This window comes from Spermophilus citellus (assembly GCF_964194105.1).
Source record: "Spermophilus citellus genome assembly, chromosome: 16".
Taxonomy (NCBI): domain Eukaryota; kingdom Metazoa; phylum Chordata; class Mammalia; order Rodentia; family Sciuridae; genus Spermophilus; species Spermophilus citellus.
In genome coordinates, this window is record NC_138196.1 from 77,609,967 (window position 1) to 77,627,172 (window position 17,206).

A 17,206-nucleotide genomic window follows, 5' to 3' on the forward strand; every position below is an offset into this window, starting at 1 on the left:
AGAAGGAACCAGCCCATCCCACACCTTGGCTTTATCCTAGTGGAACTTGAACTTTAATTTCTGGCCTTCAGAGCTGTAAGAGAATCAATTTGTGATACTTTAAACCACCAAATTTGTGCTCATTTATTACAGCAGCCATAAAAACTTAATGCAAGAATAGATGTTATTAATGTCCATAGAAATACTGTCTATTGTTGCTATTAAATAAGTTATGATTTTATTTTCTAGTATGCTATCATTTTCTCTATGTAAATAGTAATCACCTTATTTATTTTTTTAATCTACCATTACTCTTTTCTTTCTGTATCTTTCAATGTAATTTTCAGCATGGTCAAAAGAATCAGTTTGTGTTCTTCCTGGCATTCTCCAGGAATTTTTCTGGAGTGATGAGCTCATTTTTTTGTGAATATGTCACTTCACTCTTCTATCTACTATTGTGTGTGATTGGAATATTCTGTACTAAAATTTTTTAAATAGCAGTTTATGGGCTGGGGATGTGGCTCAAGCGGTAGCGCACTCACCTGGCATGCGAGCGGCCCGGGTTCGATCCTTAGCACCACATACAAACAAAGATGTTGTGTCTGCCAAAAACTGAAAAATATTGAAATTCTCTCTCTCTCTCTCTCTCTCTCTCTCTTTTTAAAAAAATATTAAAAAAAATAAATAGCAGTTTATGCTGATACCCAATTTAGATGGAATACCACAGGGTCCATCCTAACTTCCCCATTCTATATTTGTATCTCACTTTTCCCACAGTAAGAACCCTAGTTCTCAGCCCTGTAACTATCTTTAGTCAGGATATAAAGATATAAAAGAACCTGGATCTTTTAATATTAAGCCAGTGAACTAACCCTGAATTTCTGTGTCCTATTGGAACTTCTTATGTGAGAGAACATTTTTTTTATTATGGTAAGATTTGCATTTAAAAAAATATTTCTTAGTTGTAGATGGACACAGTGTGTTTATTTAATTAATTTATTTTTATGTGGTGCTGATGACCGAACTCAGTGCCTCATATGTGCTAGGGAAGCGCTCTGCCACTGAGCCATAACCCCAGCCCCAAGATTTGCCATTTTTAAATGTACAATTCAGTAGCATTGAATACATATACATTGTTGTACAGCTATCTGTGCTTCTATCATCTTCCTAAATAATCTCACCTCCACCCCAATTCCTCTGTTCTCTAGCCCCTGATAACCCAGTTCTACTTACTGTGCATCTGGCTATTCCAGGTACCTCAGTTAAGTGTAATCATGCATTATTTGTTCTTTTGTGACTGGCTAATTTCATTTAGCATTAATGTTCTTAAGGTTCATCCATGTAGCACGAATCAGAATTTCCTTTTTATGACTGAATACAATTCATCATTCATATATACCACATTTTGCTTATTCATCTATTGGTAGACATTGTCATTGCTTCCATCTTTTGGCTGTTTAGCTAGTGCTGCTCTGAACATTGTAGTTCAGATATCTGTTCAAGTCCAAGCTTTGAATTCTTTTAGTGTGTACCTGGAAGTGCAGTTAATGCTTCATACAGTAATTCTGTTTAACTTTTTTAGGAATCTTTTCCAAAGCAGCTACACCATTTGAAATTCTCACTAGCAATAACAAGGGTTACAGTTTTTTCTTCACATTCTCTCCAACACTGATTTTTTTTTTTAAATAGCTATCCTAATGTGTATGAAGTATTATCTCATTGTGGTTTTGATTTAGCATTTCCCTAATGGTTAATTAAGTTGAGCATCTTTTGTTCTTATTCATGGTCTTGGCAACTGTATCAAAAATCACTCCACCGTTTATGTGAGTTTATTTCTGTACTCTATTCTGTTTCATGGTAGAATCCATTGTGTGGATTTTTCTAATTGGGGTGGTTGTCCTGAGGATTTTGATAAGAATTTGATGGTCTTCTAATCCATGAACATAGAATGTCTTTTCATTTAATGTGTCTTCATTTTCTTTTAGCAGCTTTTAAAAAAAATTTTTCAGTATAGAATTCCTTGGATAATTTTATTCCTAAGTACTTTATTCATTGTGATGCTTTTGTAAGTAGAATTGTTCTCTTAATTCTCTTTTAAGGTTGTTCATTGTTATGTAAAATGCAACTGTTTTGGTGTGTTAATTTGTGTTTTTCAACTTTGTGAAGATAACAAATAACCTTATTGTTTGAGCAAATTGCTGAAATGCTTGCCCTTTGACATATCACCTAGAAATCTGGTGAGATCATGTTTGACCCTTGACACTCTACTGTACTTGTATCTGTACAGTATAACTACTTGGGTAGGTTAGGTCCTGTGTGGTAGCCATCTGTTAGATGTATTTGTGTTGATAACCTTCTTAATTCTGTTTCCTAAGTATTCATCAGTAGAGGACAAACTAAATTCTGGTTATCCAGCTGGCTATACATTTTTGTCAGTTTCAGAGAGAACATTTATTGCCATTTGATTCTCTTTGATTCTACCTTTCTTGTCCCTCTTATCAGTATTCTTATGGTTGGTTTCCACTGCTAGGTGTGAAGTTGGGTAGGTTTTACATCAGTGCATGATTTGTTAATCCTGCTGCACAGCTGTAGGTACATTGTAAAATGTTACTGTGCTCATTAAGTTTTGTATTTAGGAATTTTTCAAACTAAGTTTAAATGAATGTTTTGAACAGCTTTAGTGGCATTGAAGTTTTTTCAGAAATCAATGGTTACTATAGAAGAAAATATCCTGGAAATTGATGGTGTGGATTAAAACATCTTTGCTTTATCCAACAATAGAATTGAACTGTGTGGCTAGGAAAACTACCATTTTATTCCTACCATATTTATTCAAACAAAGTCTTTTAAAGAATGTGTAAAGTGCCTTACTTAAACAAATAACTGTGTTGATTTCTGGTGGAGGATGGTGATCCAAGCCCATGTGTTAAAACAAACAGACAAACACATGCTGAAATGACCAACAAGCATAATGGGGAGAGTTCAGTATCCTTGGAAACCCTGGAAGAGTGCCATAACTAAGCTGAAAAGAATTTGGCAGGAAATAGTACAAACGAGAATTGTTGAGGGGCAACATTGCTGACTGCCTTAGTGTTCATTTATGTGGTTGAGAAGCCCTCTTGGGGAGTAAAAAAAAGGACCTATATCGAATAGTGAGAGTTAGAATTAAAGGGTGCTCCATAGGGCAGTTGATTGATGTAAGGTTTTGTATTTGGAACCAGGAATTAAAAACTGCACAGCTTAGAATGACTCTCACCAAGGGGGAAATGACCAGCAGAAAGGAACTGGCTACCCAAGCTGGCAGGAAAGAGATTCTTAGCTGTGAAGCACAGATTTGAAACTTCTCTGAAGCTGCCTGTTTTGATTTACAGTACTACTTACTTCCTGGCCACATACTTATTACTGGATCTATAACCTGACCAAGAAGTATGATAGGCAACCTCTAAGTTGGCCTCAGTGAAATACTGCCTTCTGGTATTCATCTCCTTATGTGATTCCCTCCCTTGGATCTGCAAGTATGGCAAAAGTGATGGGAAGTCTCTTATGAGATGAGGTTACAAAAAGCCTTTGGCTTGTGTTGGACTGCCTTCTTTCACTTGCTCTGAGGGAACCAGCTCTAATTTTTGTGAGCTTCACTGTGGAGTTCATATGGCGAAGAACTGATGTCCCTGGCTAGCAGCCAGTGAAGACCTGATGCCTGCCAAAAGTCACATGTGTAAGTTTAGAAATGGATCCTTCGCCATCCAGTCAAGCTTTGACATGACAGCAGTTCAGCTCAACACATTGACTGCAGCCTTCTGAGAAACTAAACTGGAGATCCCAGCTTAATCACATCTAGATTCCTGACCCACAGAAACTATGAGATAATAAATGTTTTGTTAGGCTGCTACCTTTTGAATAATTTGTTAAGCTGCCCAATACTTGAGCTATATGGGGTGTAATAATGTAAATATTTTTCCTCCTAGGTCTGAAAGGTTTGAACTTAGCTCTAATGTTTTCAGATTGAACCCAGTATAATTCTTAATATTACATAAACATGGGCCTTTCACTTTGAAGATACATACACAAAATGATAGAGACAGATTCAGAAGTGTAAAATAAATGACTAGTATGAGCAAGTGATTTCCTATGAATTAGACTTACTGCTAAAAACAAGAAAAACTGTTGAAATTTAAGGAAAAACCCAGTGTTTTCCAGGAGGCTAATGGGCATTTAACAGGATGGGTAGAGCAGGAAAGATTTAAGTGAAATGTGATTCTTGACTGTTGACTTTTTGGAGGCAGGTAGCTGCAGAATGTTAGAAATATTTCCAATTATGAAAGAAAAAAAATGAAAAGTTTAACAAAACTATAAGAAACACAAAATTTGTCCAGCATATAACAAAGTTCAGTATGAGAGGCCAGAACAAACAGATAAAAGATAAAGTCAGAAAAACAGTAAAAAAGAATTTCCTAAGTCAAAGACAACAGATCAAAAGGCACATGGAATGCTGCTGACATTTTATGAACTTATTTTTGCCAACTATTTGGCATGTTGAAACTCATTCAATATTCCCTACAACCCCTATGTGATAGGTCCTTTTAATAATATTCTCTTAACAGATAAGTAAAGACTGGACAAAATAAAGGACATCTATACTTAAGAATAACAATGGATTTTTGAATTTTAGCATATAGAAGTAGTGCGTGTATGCAGTGAAGAAGCAAATACCTGCAAAAGAAAGTGTATTAGGTTAGGATTATATGTCCTCTGTAATTAAATGGTAGGACTATTCTGTCCAGTATGGTGGCCATGAAGCATGTGTGGCTCTTAACCTTTACTTTACTTAAATTAAATAAAGTAAGTTCATTTCCATTGTCATAGGAAGTTGGACAGTGCTGTGTTAAAAGATGATAGAGAGGCATTCAAAGAACTCTGAGGGAAAATTATTTATAACCTAAGAATGATAACTAGGTGAAGTTGTCCTTTACATAGGCAGGACAAAGTGGCTATTTTTTTTTCCTTTTTTTTTTTTTTAGTCTTTCAGTGACTCAAAGAATATCACTCAGGTACTTTTCGGGGTTTGGGGACTGCTACTCTCATTATATCCAGCAGAGAAGTTAGCATGATGAGTCAGTTTCAAAATTGTTTTAACTCTTTCCATCCTGTTTCCCAGAATAGCTCAAGGCATATAAAGGTAGGGGAAAGTCTTCATCTGTGGCAGATAGTAAGAAGGTGCCCTTTTTATAAACCAAATTTCAGACTGTTGGAGCAGTACCTTTATCTGTGACTCCTTTTGGAAAAATTGTTTTTGCCTAGCTTCCAGAAATATTCTTCCTACCTCACCAGCAGCTCCTGTGCATTCATTTCCTTACTACCTGGTTCTTCTTCATCTGCTAAATATAGGTGAGCTCAAGCTTTAATCCCCAGACCAAATTTTTGGTTTTGTCTACCCTCACTAGTAAATTACCTTTAAAATGTCAAATGTTTTCATTAAATTGATGATATCCTATTATGTCTTCTTTTCCCTAAATGGCTTTCAAAGTTATCTAGCTTCTACTGTATGACATTTGTACTTGCACGAACAGTCAAAATCTATACCAAAGATGTGAAAATGGAATATTAAGCTACCCTTGGCCCCAAACATGCTCTTTCCTGTGTCTTTTTCAGTGTGTGGCACTACCTTTCTCCTCCTCAGGCTTTTACAGCCTTGAAACTTTAACTTTTATCCCTCAAATTCTGGCAGTGCCATCTTCAGGATGTGTTCTGAAGTCATTTGTCTGTGACTATTATCCTATCTTGATCATTCTCATTTCTTTCTTAAGCTACAGTAGTAACTTAAGGAAATGGTTTCAGTTTTGTACTTGTTCACACAACTGATAGTCACTTTATTATTATTATTATTATTGATATTGGAGATTGAACCCAGAGGTACTTACCAACTGAGCCACATCCCCAGCCCTTTTTTTTTAGAGACAGGGTTTTGTTGAGTTGCTTAGGGCCTCGCTTAGTGGCTGAAGCTGGCTTTGAACTGTAGTCTTCTTTCTTCACCCCCTCAACTCCCTGGTGCGTGCCATTGCACTCTGCCTGATAGTCACTTTAAAACAGATTAGAAATACTCTGGTGGCTTCTTTTCACACTTAGAACAACTCACAGTCTTTTCTCCCCAGCCTACAATGCTGTATATAGTCTGGCCTTGGCCAGGGGCTCCACTCTCATTTAATTATCATTTCTCTTGTTTTATGTTAGTCTTCTTGACTTTCTTGCTTTTATCAAGTTTGCCAACTTTATTTACTTCTCCTTAGTGTCTGTATGTTCCTTTAACACATTTAGTTGGCTTATCCTCTTTCTCTCTTGCCCTTATTTAACTTTGGCTTCTGCTTAAGTAACCTCCTCATAGAGGCTTTCTCTTCTCTTTTGTCTATATTTTTAGAGCACTACTTGACATATTTGGTATTTATTATTCATTTGTTTGTAGTTTCTTTCCATCACAAGAATATAAACTCTATGAAGACAGAGATTTTTGTCTGTTTTATGTGCCTCCCCCCTGCTTCCACCTTCCCCTCCCCCCCAGTTCTGAGAATATAAACAGGAGTTCTGTACCTCTGAGCTACATCTCAGCCCTGTTTGTTTGTTTGTTTGTTTGTTTATATATTTTTGAGATCAGACCTCACTGAGTTGCCCAGGTAGGTCAACTTGTAATCCTCCTGCCTTAGCCTCCCAAGTAGCTTAGATTATAAACTTGTACCACCATGCCTGGCTCTCCTGTTTGCTCTTGTATCCCAGCACTCAGGAATAATGCCTAGTACATAATGCTTAGAGAAAAATAGGGCTAGGGATGTGGCTTAGTGTAGAGCATCTGCCGAGCATGTACAAGGCCTTGGGTTCTGGCTCTGGCACCATTTTTTTTAAAGCAAAATAAACAAAAATTTAGAAATTTTTGTAAAAAGCAATGTCTTTGAGGGAAGGATTTTGGTGGTATTTTTTTTGCTGGGGATTGAACCAGAACCTTATGTGTTCTACTTTTGAGTTGCACCTCCAGTCCCAAGATCAGGCTTTTTTTGTTTTGCAGTACTAGAGGCAAGCACTCTACTCTGTACCACTTAGCTACATCCCAGCCCAAGATCAGTTTTGAGAATTAGAAGAATAAACAGCCTAAGTGAGAAAAACTTTAGTAGTACTTAATCTTCTTTTTCATTGGGATTCATGGAATAGAAATTGCATCTCACAAAATGGAATCCTGTGAAAATACTTGCCAAATCATTTGAAAAACATGATTACAATTGTTTGTGAAGTATATTGGAGACAGTGAATTGCAGTTTAGGTACAGTTACACACCAAATGAGGAAATCATCTGAGCTAATTCATTGGAACTAGAGGAAAATGATTTTTTAAAAAAGATGTATAAGCTGGGTGCTGTGACACATTCCTGTAATCCCATAGTCTAGGGAGACTGAGGTTGGAGAATTATGAGTTCAAAGCCAGCCTCAGCAAAGGTGAGGCACCAAGCAACTCAGTGAGACCCTGTCTCTAAATAATTAAATATAAAATAGGGCTGGGGATGTGGTATAGTAGTTGAGTGCTCCTGAGTTCAATTCCTGGTACCAAAAGAAAAAAAAGATATGAGCAAAAATAATTTATTGACTAAAATTCTTTTTCTTTAAAAGTACATAAGGCATTCCTTTTTGTTATGACTTGGTGAAATAATTAACATACTCTTTTGGATTGATCAAACATTGTTTTGTATGTGTATTTTAAAATTCGTTCAATTCTGCCCCCTTTTGTCTTTGTTTTATTTAATTAATTTGTTTATTTTTGATGCTGGAGATTGAACCAGGGGGCACTTTGCCATGAGTCCTTTTTATTTTTAGATAGAATCTTAAGTTGCTGGCCTTGAATTTGGAATCTTCTTGCCTCAGCCTTCCATGTAGCTGGGAATACAGTGTGTACCACTAATTGCTTGGCTACCTCTTCTTTAGTTTTTTTTTTTTTTTTTTTAGGAGGGTGGGTTATTGGGGGTTGAACCCAGGGGTGCCTAACCACTGAGCCACACCCCCATTCCTTTTTTAAGTCTCACTGAGTTGCCTAGGGCCTCAGCTGCCTGAGCCACTGGAATTACAGGTGTGTGCCGCTGCACCTGGTTTGCTTTAGTTTCTTCATCTTCTAAGTGGATATATTAATTAAACCAGCTTTATCTAGGTTGTTGTCTGTGAGGATCAAATACTAACATGGGGAGTACATTTTTAATGTTGCCTGCTACTGATGATATTATTGCATTTTACTGACTCAGATCACTCTTGTTCCTTATCAGAGTTCTGGAGTAACTCCAGATGGATCTCCAGTTGTTTCCTCTGCTTCCTCTCTATTCCCAATTCACTTTAGTTGTATTCCAAGGCACACATTTCTTTGGATTATTCTTAGTTAAATCTCCCTTCTTAGTTTAAAAAAAAAAGCTGATTTTTGCTATTGGAATAAGGTCTGTAACTTTTTTTATACCTAAAAGTCTCTAGCCTTTTCCTCCAGATATTCTGATGCTTATCCAGTTTGTGGGGAACCTGAGAAAATCCTATCATAAAACAAATTTGTTGGGTGTGACTACCAAAACAAATGGACAGTGGAGTATGTTCTAAGTTTTATAGCATGGCCACAATAATCAGTTTAAATATTTTTGGATGGTATAAATAACTGGATATCATTTCTTGTTATAAAACTTTTCCAGTAAGATAAATAGATGCAGGACCTTTGTGTAGTACTACTTTGGATAATTTTCAGGAGAAACCATCTGCATTATATTTGATAGGACACTAAACAACTATTTGCTTTGGAATTATTTATGAGCCAGTTAAAAGTTGGTGAACATCTAATGAGGATAACTAACTTCAGTTTTAGAATGGTCAATTTATAGCTCTTCCTTCTAACTTATATAGCAGTTATACACCCAGGCTTGTTGTCTGTTAGACTCAATGTATTAGCAACTTTTTATCTCTCTGTTCTTTGTTGCAGGAGGGTATGGTTCCATTCCATTTTATCCAAACATGATATCAGATTATCCAGGAACAAGTTATAAAGAAGGGAGACTGGTTCCAGAACACATCTCTGGAAATTACCCTATGGACCCTGACTCTCATGGCAACATTACAATGTAGGTTCTGTCTAAGCAATGATAGCCAGCGGTCTTTGTTGAGCTGATCACATGACATGTTCTTGTTTACTGAGTCAGATTGAGGAAAGTCTATTTTAAAAAGGCCAGTAGCACTTATTTTATTCCTCAAGTATTTACACCTCCATGATGTGGTTGGAAATCATAGTGAAGTTGAGGTGATGTTTTAGCCAAGAGACACACAGTATGTGATCCTCTCTGAGGCCTCTGTAAATCTACATGCAAAGAGGCAGCAAAGCAAGGCAACTAATACTAGTTGCTTGCTTGAGCTTTAGCCTTGGACTCTCATGAACTAAACGGGACCATTTGGAGAGCTTTACCTGGGCTAGATTGACCCAAAGCCTAGAGACAGGCTTTTGTTTTTGCTTTCAGTAGCAAAGTCACTTAACCACTGTGTTTATACCATGTAAGTCATATAAGGCTTATTTCTTAACATTTATTCCTTATTTAGCTCACAATGCAACTCTGAGAAGGGTTTTTAAAGATGAAGAAACAGTCTTTAAGAAGCCGAATTACTTCCTTAAGGTTATACAGACAACAGTGAAGTGTGGGACCCATGATAGTCTAACTTTAGGGCATTCCCTGTGCCAATTTCCTACAGATGTGGCCCTGAGAATGTGTTAACAGGTATACTCAGATGAAGGTATGCTCTCAGCCCTTGGGAATGGGTGCCTGAGTGGGTCCTGGGCAACCACAAGCATCTTCATCTTACCTTTATAGTATACCATACAAACATTGCATTCTGTGTACTCCATAACGTGAAGAAGGTGGGAACACACTCACTTACTGCTGCACTAAAAGTTAGAGGATGGAACTTCTACCCTCAGGTACCTACTACTATCCTCCTTTCAGCCTCTCAGGTACAGGAAGAATGTCCTATCAGTGCCAACTGGGACAAGTGTGAAGAGGAAATCACAGGAGTCTGTTGAAGGGAGAGGAAGAAATGTTTGGGGCCTGCTTCCCGAGAGCAGGTGAATAGATTAATAAGCCTTATTCACTTTTGAGAGGGAAAAATTTCTAAAGGGATGGTACAAACTTGATTTACTCTTCAAGGTGGCATAATATAATATTCTTAAATCTTGAACATAGTACATAGTTGTGGGAGGAGTATCCTGACCTTGGGGAGAAATAACAAGAACTTTGAGCTCCCTCTAGAGGTCCACAGTGGTAAAAGCATGATAGAGGTCTGCAGGGAGGTAGGTCCCTTTAGCAATAAACTAGCATTTATAAATGCATTCTCTCTAAAAACTGTTTTCTTACTTTGGGGGAGAAATGAGCCTAGGAGAAGAAATTTGAGTTAATCATTATAATTAGCTCTGGGGCCAGTGAAAAGATAATGAAAATGAATCATGTGCCAAAACAAACTAGTATGTTTCTTAATGAGAGCTCTAGTGTTGAAACAAACCAGATCAAAATGAGAATATACGAGAATCTGATTTCTATACTATTATATATCAGAATGTTTTGAAGGTGCATCCTTATATTGGACAGAGACAAAGGTGATTTGTATGTCTGCCATGTTCTCAACCTTACCTCCCCAACATCTGAAAAGAAAAGAACAAGTAATAGATTAGTAGGAAATGCAAGTTGCATTCTTAGTGAAAACATGTAGGTAAGCTAACACGTGTAGTTTTTTAATTTTTAAAAAACCTCCTCTGGGGGCTGGGGATGTGGCTCAAGCGGTAGCGCGCTCGCCTGGCATGCGTGCGGCCCGGGTTCGATCCTCAGCACCACATACCAACAAAGATTTGTGTCTGCCGAGAACTAAAAAATAAATAAATATTTAAAAAAAACCTCCTCTGGATGGGGTTGTGGTCAGAGGTAAAGCACTCACTTTGTATGCGTGAGGCACTGGGTTCGATCCTCAGCACCACATAAATATAACAATAAAGATATTGTGTCCACCTATAACTAAAAATGTGTATATATATTTAAAAAACCCTCCTGACTACATGAAAAATGTATTGTAGAACAGAAATCTTAGTGATGGTCAGATGCACCAAGGAATTAGTTATGGGCCTAACTTTTACTACAGTCATTACTTTACATATGTGTGTGTGTGTGTGTGTGTGTGTGTGTGTAAAGTTGTAGATGGACACAATACCTTCATTTTACTTACTTTTTTATGCAGTGCTGAGGTTTGAACCCAGTGCCTCACATATGCAAGGCAAGCGCTCTACCACTGAGTTATAACTCCAGCCCTGTAGTTATTACTTTTGTTCTTGGTATATTTATAGTAATCTTTAGAACTTAGAGACTTTATTTCTTAAAAATTATTATGAAACTAGAATGAAGGACTAAATAATGTTTGTGGTAATATTATGAATATGTCAAAGTTAATATTTTTTAAGTTCTAGAAATGCTAAAAACAAAAAAACCTAAGGATGAGACCTATGAAAGGGATTCCAGTACCCAACGTGAAAGAACTCTTCAGTGGTCAAATCTGAAACAATTTAAACACAGTAAATGCATAGTATTAGATTATAACCTATAATATGAAATAAATATTATGTGTTCATACTGATGAATGAATAAATGGGGAGGAAGAGATAAGTTTCAAATATGAAAAAATTCTGAATAATTTATGTAGGTACTCTCTGCTCAAAAAGGTGATGCTTAAACCCTTCATTCCTTGAATGTTGGCTGTGCTTAGCAATTTCCTTCCAGAGTACATTATATTGGAAGTGTGTAACTATGGTGGAGAAAGCTGACAAAGGATACCTTGACCAGATGATATGGATTATTATCAATAAGTCATGTAAATATGATGTACCCTTAATAATGCTGTGATACAAGTGGTCCTCTACTCTGGTCTTTTTGCCAGAAACCTAAAGTTATGTCGTGGTGGTGATAAAAAGCATCTGATGGTCCGAAATTGAGGTACATACTTAAAAGTCTCTGACCATTACTTACTCATCAAAAACAAGGAAAGTCTGAGAAACTCTCTGAGAGGAAGGACATAATGGACTAAGTGTAATATGGTACCCTTGATGAGAACCCAGAAGTACAGGGTACTAGGGGGAAACACAGTGAAATGTGAATAAATGTGAAAAACTAATGATAATGGCCAGTATTGAGTCCTTAATTTTGACAAGTGTACCATAGTAATACAAAATATAAACAGTGGGGAAAACTAGGTGAAGGGGTATATACAGGAATTTACTGTACCATCTTTGCAACTCCTCTGTAAATCTAAAACTATGCTAAAGTAAGTTTATGGAGAAAGATTCATCTTGGTTAACTCTTATGTTGTGTAGCTTTATTCCATAACAGTTGACTTCTGTCTATATATTACTACTTAAAGCACCGTTGTTTCTAACTTTTCTGTATAAAAGTGAGAAAACACGTGCTCTAGTTTGAGTGTGATTTATATCCCAAGAGTGTTTTGGAAGCTTGGGTCCCCAGAGCCTTGTGTCCATTAAGAGTGGGCACCTAGGGCAGGGGGCATAGAGTGTGTTTAATTTGCCCAAGGCCCTTGGTTCAATTCCTAGCACACCTTCTCTCTCGAGAGCAAGAAGTAGAGTCTAGTGGAGATCCTTGGATCATGGGGAGGCACGCCCTTGGAAGTGAGAGTAACACAAATCCCATCTCAAATGTAGCAGGGTCCTGGTAAATGATGCAAGAATCTCTAGCATCAGCGTTTTGTCCTCCAGCAGTGCAGCTTTCTGCTAGAGCAGAGAGTGTTCTGCTTCCTTGTCTTCCTTCCATTCCCATTTCATCATTGATTGACTTGAAACTTACTGAAAGTATTTTTTACTAAAGAACCATTGTTCATGAATTATGGGTTCTCTAGTGGAGATCTGTGGTCATAGGTAGTTTCACACTGTTTGCCAATGTGTTATCCCTTCAAGTCTTTTAATTATCCATATGAGAAGTTTCTGAGGAAGAGCATGTTATTTCTCTCCGGGCCTTATTTGCTTTTATCTGCCTCATGTGTTCTAAGTGTCTAGATAATACATATGCTCTGTGAAAGATAAATCCTCTGAAGACAGGCATCTGTCTGTCTGTCTCCAAACAGACTTGGAGATCATAAAAATTAATTGACATGAAGCAGAGCTGTAACTTTATCTTGTGTCCTGTTGGTCTTACTTGAGGATTAGTGAAAAACCAGGGTTTAGACGGAGAAAGAGGTAAAAAGGAGAGGCAGATTTCAGGAATAATTAGGGCAAAAGGGTATCGATAGAGAAAGAACATTTGAGGCTTCTAACTCTGTAGAGAACTTAAAGACATGGGCATTTTTATGCATTGACAGTTTTTTTGGATTATTTTAGTAGTTTAACTTGAGGACATAATGTTTCAAGAGTATTGAATGCTTCATAACGCATCCAGAGAAGATTGAATGCCAAGCAGCCCTTTAAAAATATGATAATCCTTAGAGGACCCTTGAAGGTTTTAAATCAGGAAAGAAGTGTATAACAAGTAAGTAAAACATCAGATTAGGATTTAGGGTATCGGGGATGAGATTCTAGTATCAAGATTGTGTTCTTTTCCTAAGGTATAGTTGACATACTGTGAAATTCACCCTTTTTAGTGCACAGTGCTTCAAGCAAAAACCTAGCTACCACCACAATCAAGACCAAAGCCATTCTGTCACTACAAAAAGTTCCAGGCCCCATTGTAGACCAGTATTCCACCTATATAATAGCCCCTCACAACCACTGATCTGTTTTTTCTTCCTTTAGTTGTGCCTTTTCCTTAATATCATATAAATGGAATCAGAATATATAGCCTTTTGAATCTGGCTTCATTCACTTAGCACATTGAATTTTGAGATTCACCTTTGCTATTGCTTGTATGAGTAGTTGTTCCTACTTACGTTATTCAGTGCTGTCTCAAAGTATGTATATACCATATTTTATTTGTTTATTCCCTAGTTGAGGGTCATTTGGGTTGTTTCCAGTGTTGGGTGATGACAAATAAAGCTCCAGATTTCTTTTTACATCCAGATTTTTGTGTAAGCATTAGTTTTTATTTCACTTGGGTGAACACAGAACAAATTTAACTTAAATTGCTGAAGTTATTTTTCCCAAAGTGGATGATTGTGCCATGTTGCTTTCCTATCATCATTAGGTAAGAGTTCCCGTAATTCCACACAGCACTAGGTATTACCCCTTGTTTTTCTTTCATGTTAGTATTTGAACAGCATGTAGTGATATCTCATTACTTTTATTCTCTTTGTAAAGATCATCAAGGTTATTTTTGTGCTAATGGCTTTCACTTTGGTAACTATTCTGTAATTCCTTGTTTATTTTAGTTTATACAAATAGTATCAAACATGTTTTGTAACTTTTTAAAAATTCAGTGACATTGTAGACAATCTTCTAGATAAAAGTAAATTTGTTATTTTTTATCCTATGCATATACATGGATAGCCTTTGTTAAAATACATACTAAAATAATAGTGGTTCTCTTAGAAGTGAAATTAAGGATGATGACTTTTTTCTATATAATTTCCTTGTAAAGTTTTTAAAGTTAATTTTAAAGACTTATGATAATCTCATACTGTAAATGATCCTACAAAAATTGCTTTGTATATAAATATCTGATGACTAATTTTTAATTTGCATGAATTTGCTAAGAGACTAATTACCTGTGGTTATGTTTAAATAGTGGGATTTCAAGCCTTTCTTTTTGTTTCCTCTTTTATAAGTTGATTAGTTTAAGTATTTTTTTTAAATACTTTGATTGCAATACTGATTTTTGTCTTCCCTAAAAGTTATAGTTATCAAGTGGTTGGTTAGAACCAGTGTGGTTGTTAATCTTTAGCTAATTTTATTAATTTAAATTAGAGAATGTGGTCTTTACAATTTATAATTAGAATTCTTTGAGTCTTTTCTATTGCTGAATGTAACAAGTAAGTAAAACATCCAGAAGAAATGTATACTTTTTATATTGATATAAATTTTCTGTGTTTATCATTCATAATTTTAGGTATCTATCCCTTTTCCCTCCCTGGTCCCATCTACTTTTCTCCACTTGTTTAATCTTGTCAGTCACAAAGGGGGTGTGTCAACCTTCTAGATTTTTGTCAGCTCTATTCTTAATAACCCTGAAATTATCAAGAAAGATCTTTGAGCATATAAAGATTTATGACTTGAATTTTTAAACCTAGCTTTAATTGATACATATAATAGGAAAGACCTTTTTTACTATTAAATTCCTCTTTTTTAAAAAAACAATTTTTATCAGTTATTGGGGACATTATTGGTCCAAGTGTGGCAGTTTGCAGGACCATAAATTTGTTCCTTGGTCTCCATGACTTAGAATATTCTTAAAAAAATGTTCATGATGCTGGAAAAAAAAAATTGTTTAAATTTTCTAAGCCTGAAATCCAAACCTATATTATTACTATGTAATATTATTATCAAGGGTTTCTTTGGAGTAAGCAGAGGGTATAGGTTTAATGGATAAACTATAGCTTACTGTGTAAACAAGGGAAGATTATATTTGAAGTACTGGAATTTTACAGAGTTCTTCACAATTTTGCAAAGTCACATCACCAATTCAAGGCTGCTAAAAGGCTTTCATTTGTCACTACTACATGCCAGTATAAGCTTGCACTTAGAATATGTATTAACCCTTTTGTGTTAGTTGTCTTACATAGTAGAGAATAGAGTAGCATCTTCCTTGAGCATTTACATACATATTGGTCATCATTTTTTTAAATGTTTCCCATGTTTTTTCCACCCAAGGCCATAGGGATGCATATGTTAGAACACTCGATGTCATCCCACAAGTCAGGTCTTGAGGGTTTTTTTTCCCCCTTGTTCCTTTTTACATCATTCATTTTTTATTTTATAACTAGGTCTTCAAGGTCATCTTTTCTGCTATAGTATCTGGTCTATGAATCCTAGTCATCATATCTTCATATTTTTCATTTCCAACTAACTTTTCACTTTGTGGGAGCTGGGGGGGGGGGCAGTTCTAGGGATTGAACCCAGGGCCTCGTGCATGCTAGGCAAGTGCTCTGCCATGAAGCCACATCACCACCACCACCCCTTTTTTTGTCTTTTTTATCTTCAGGTTCTGTTTCTATTGGGTGTTCTTCTGGTTGTAGTTCATATTTTCCTGCCTCTTCACATTCCTGGTAATTTTAAGTAGGGTGCCAGACATGGTCAATTTATGCTGTTGAATATATTGAATATTGGATTTTCTTCTAGCACATAGTTAAATTATTTGAGTTTAGTCAGATCCTTTTTTATTTTTTTTATTTTAAGGTTTTTAGGAAAGTTCCACATAGGCCCAGATCCATGTTCAGCATAAGATTCTCAAGGTAGATCCCTCTAACTCTCTGTACAGTATCTATCCTTTGGGTTACTCTGCCCATCCTTCTAGCTACTTCAGCTTTCTCAAAATTCCTAGTTTCTGTCTCTAGACCCAGTGAGATTGGTGGTCTTTGGATTTTTCTGACTTACTACCTTGTCTTGGAAGCTCATTCCAGTCAGTAAGCTGCAGTGGATATTAGTGCTCGATTTCTGTTCCTTCTCCTGTGGGCTCGAAATCCTATATGCCATAGTGCCCATTGTCTGAAAACACTTGTTTCTTATATTCTGTTCACTTTTCTTCTCATTCAAAACTAGAGGAGACTGGTTGCCTGGTTAAGCATTATGGGAAATAAATTATTTGTTTTTTTAAAAAAAAGATTCAGTCTATCCAGAAATAAATGAATTTCCTTTCAGGTATGAAAGGTTAGAACAGCCCTCTGGTTGGGGCTAACAGTGTAGCTGGATAGTAGTTTGTGTACACCTGTTTTTATTTTTAAAAAGGGGAGGCTTATTTAAGTATTTACAAGTTCTTTATCTCTTAGAATTTATTTCACAATTGCTTATTTTGTTTTATTATACTCCTGGAGCCAATATATGGCTTACTCTCTTTTCCTCCTTCTCTTTACTCAGTCCTGTACTTCATAATGATTTTCTTAAATGCATACTTAATCTTTTACTGGTTAACTATTTATCTATTGTGGTTCTAGTTCTTTCTTGTAAGCCTCTTTAGGAGGGTAGACTTTAGAACATGTATCACCCAGTGCCTTGAATGTAGCAGGTGCTGAATTAAGTACTCAAAACTTTACTTTAGGGAATAGGCAGT

At 36.3% G+C, this 17,206-nt stretch overlaps 1 protein-coding gene across 4 annotated transcripts in view; it reads left to right on the plus strand.

The window, feature by feature from the left end:
* PPP2R2A (protein phosphatase 2 regulatory subunit Balpha) overlaps nt 1-17,206 on the plus strand; it is a 69,093-nt gene that overhangs the window by 19,902 nt on the left and 31,985 nt on the right. The window contains exons 3-4 of one of the 4 annotated variants that reach the window (XM_081269620.1): nt 8,962-9,100; nt 9,971-10,089. The exons of 2 other annotated variants lie outside the window; for them this stretch is intronic. In XM_081269620.1, coding sequence (XP_081125746.1) covers nt 10,062-10,089 — 28 coding nt within the window. In that variant the 5' untranslated portion in view covers nt 8,962-9,100; nt 9,971-10,061. Of the gene's footprint in view, nt 1-8,961; nt 9,101-9,247; nt 10,090-17,206 lie in introns of those variants that run through there. One more of the 4 variants, XM_081269621.1, reaches the window with a different exon arrangement.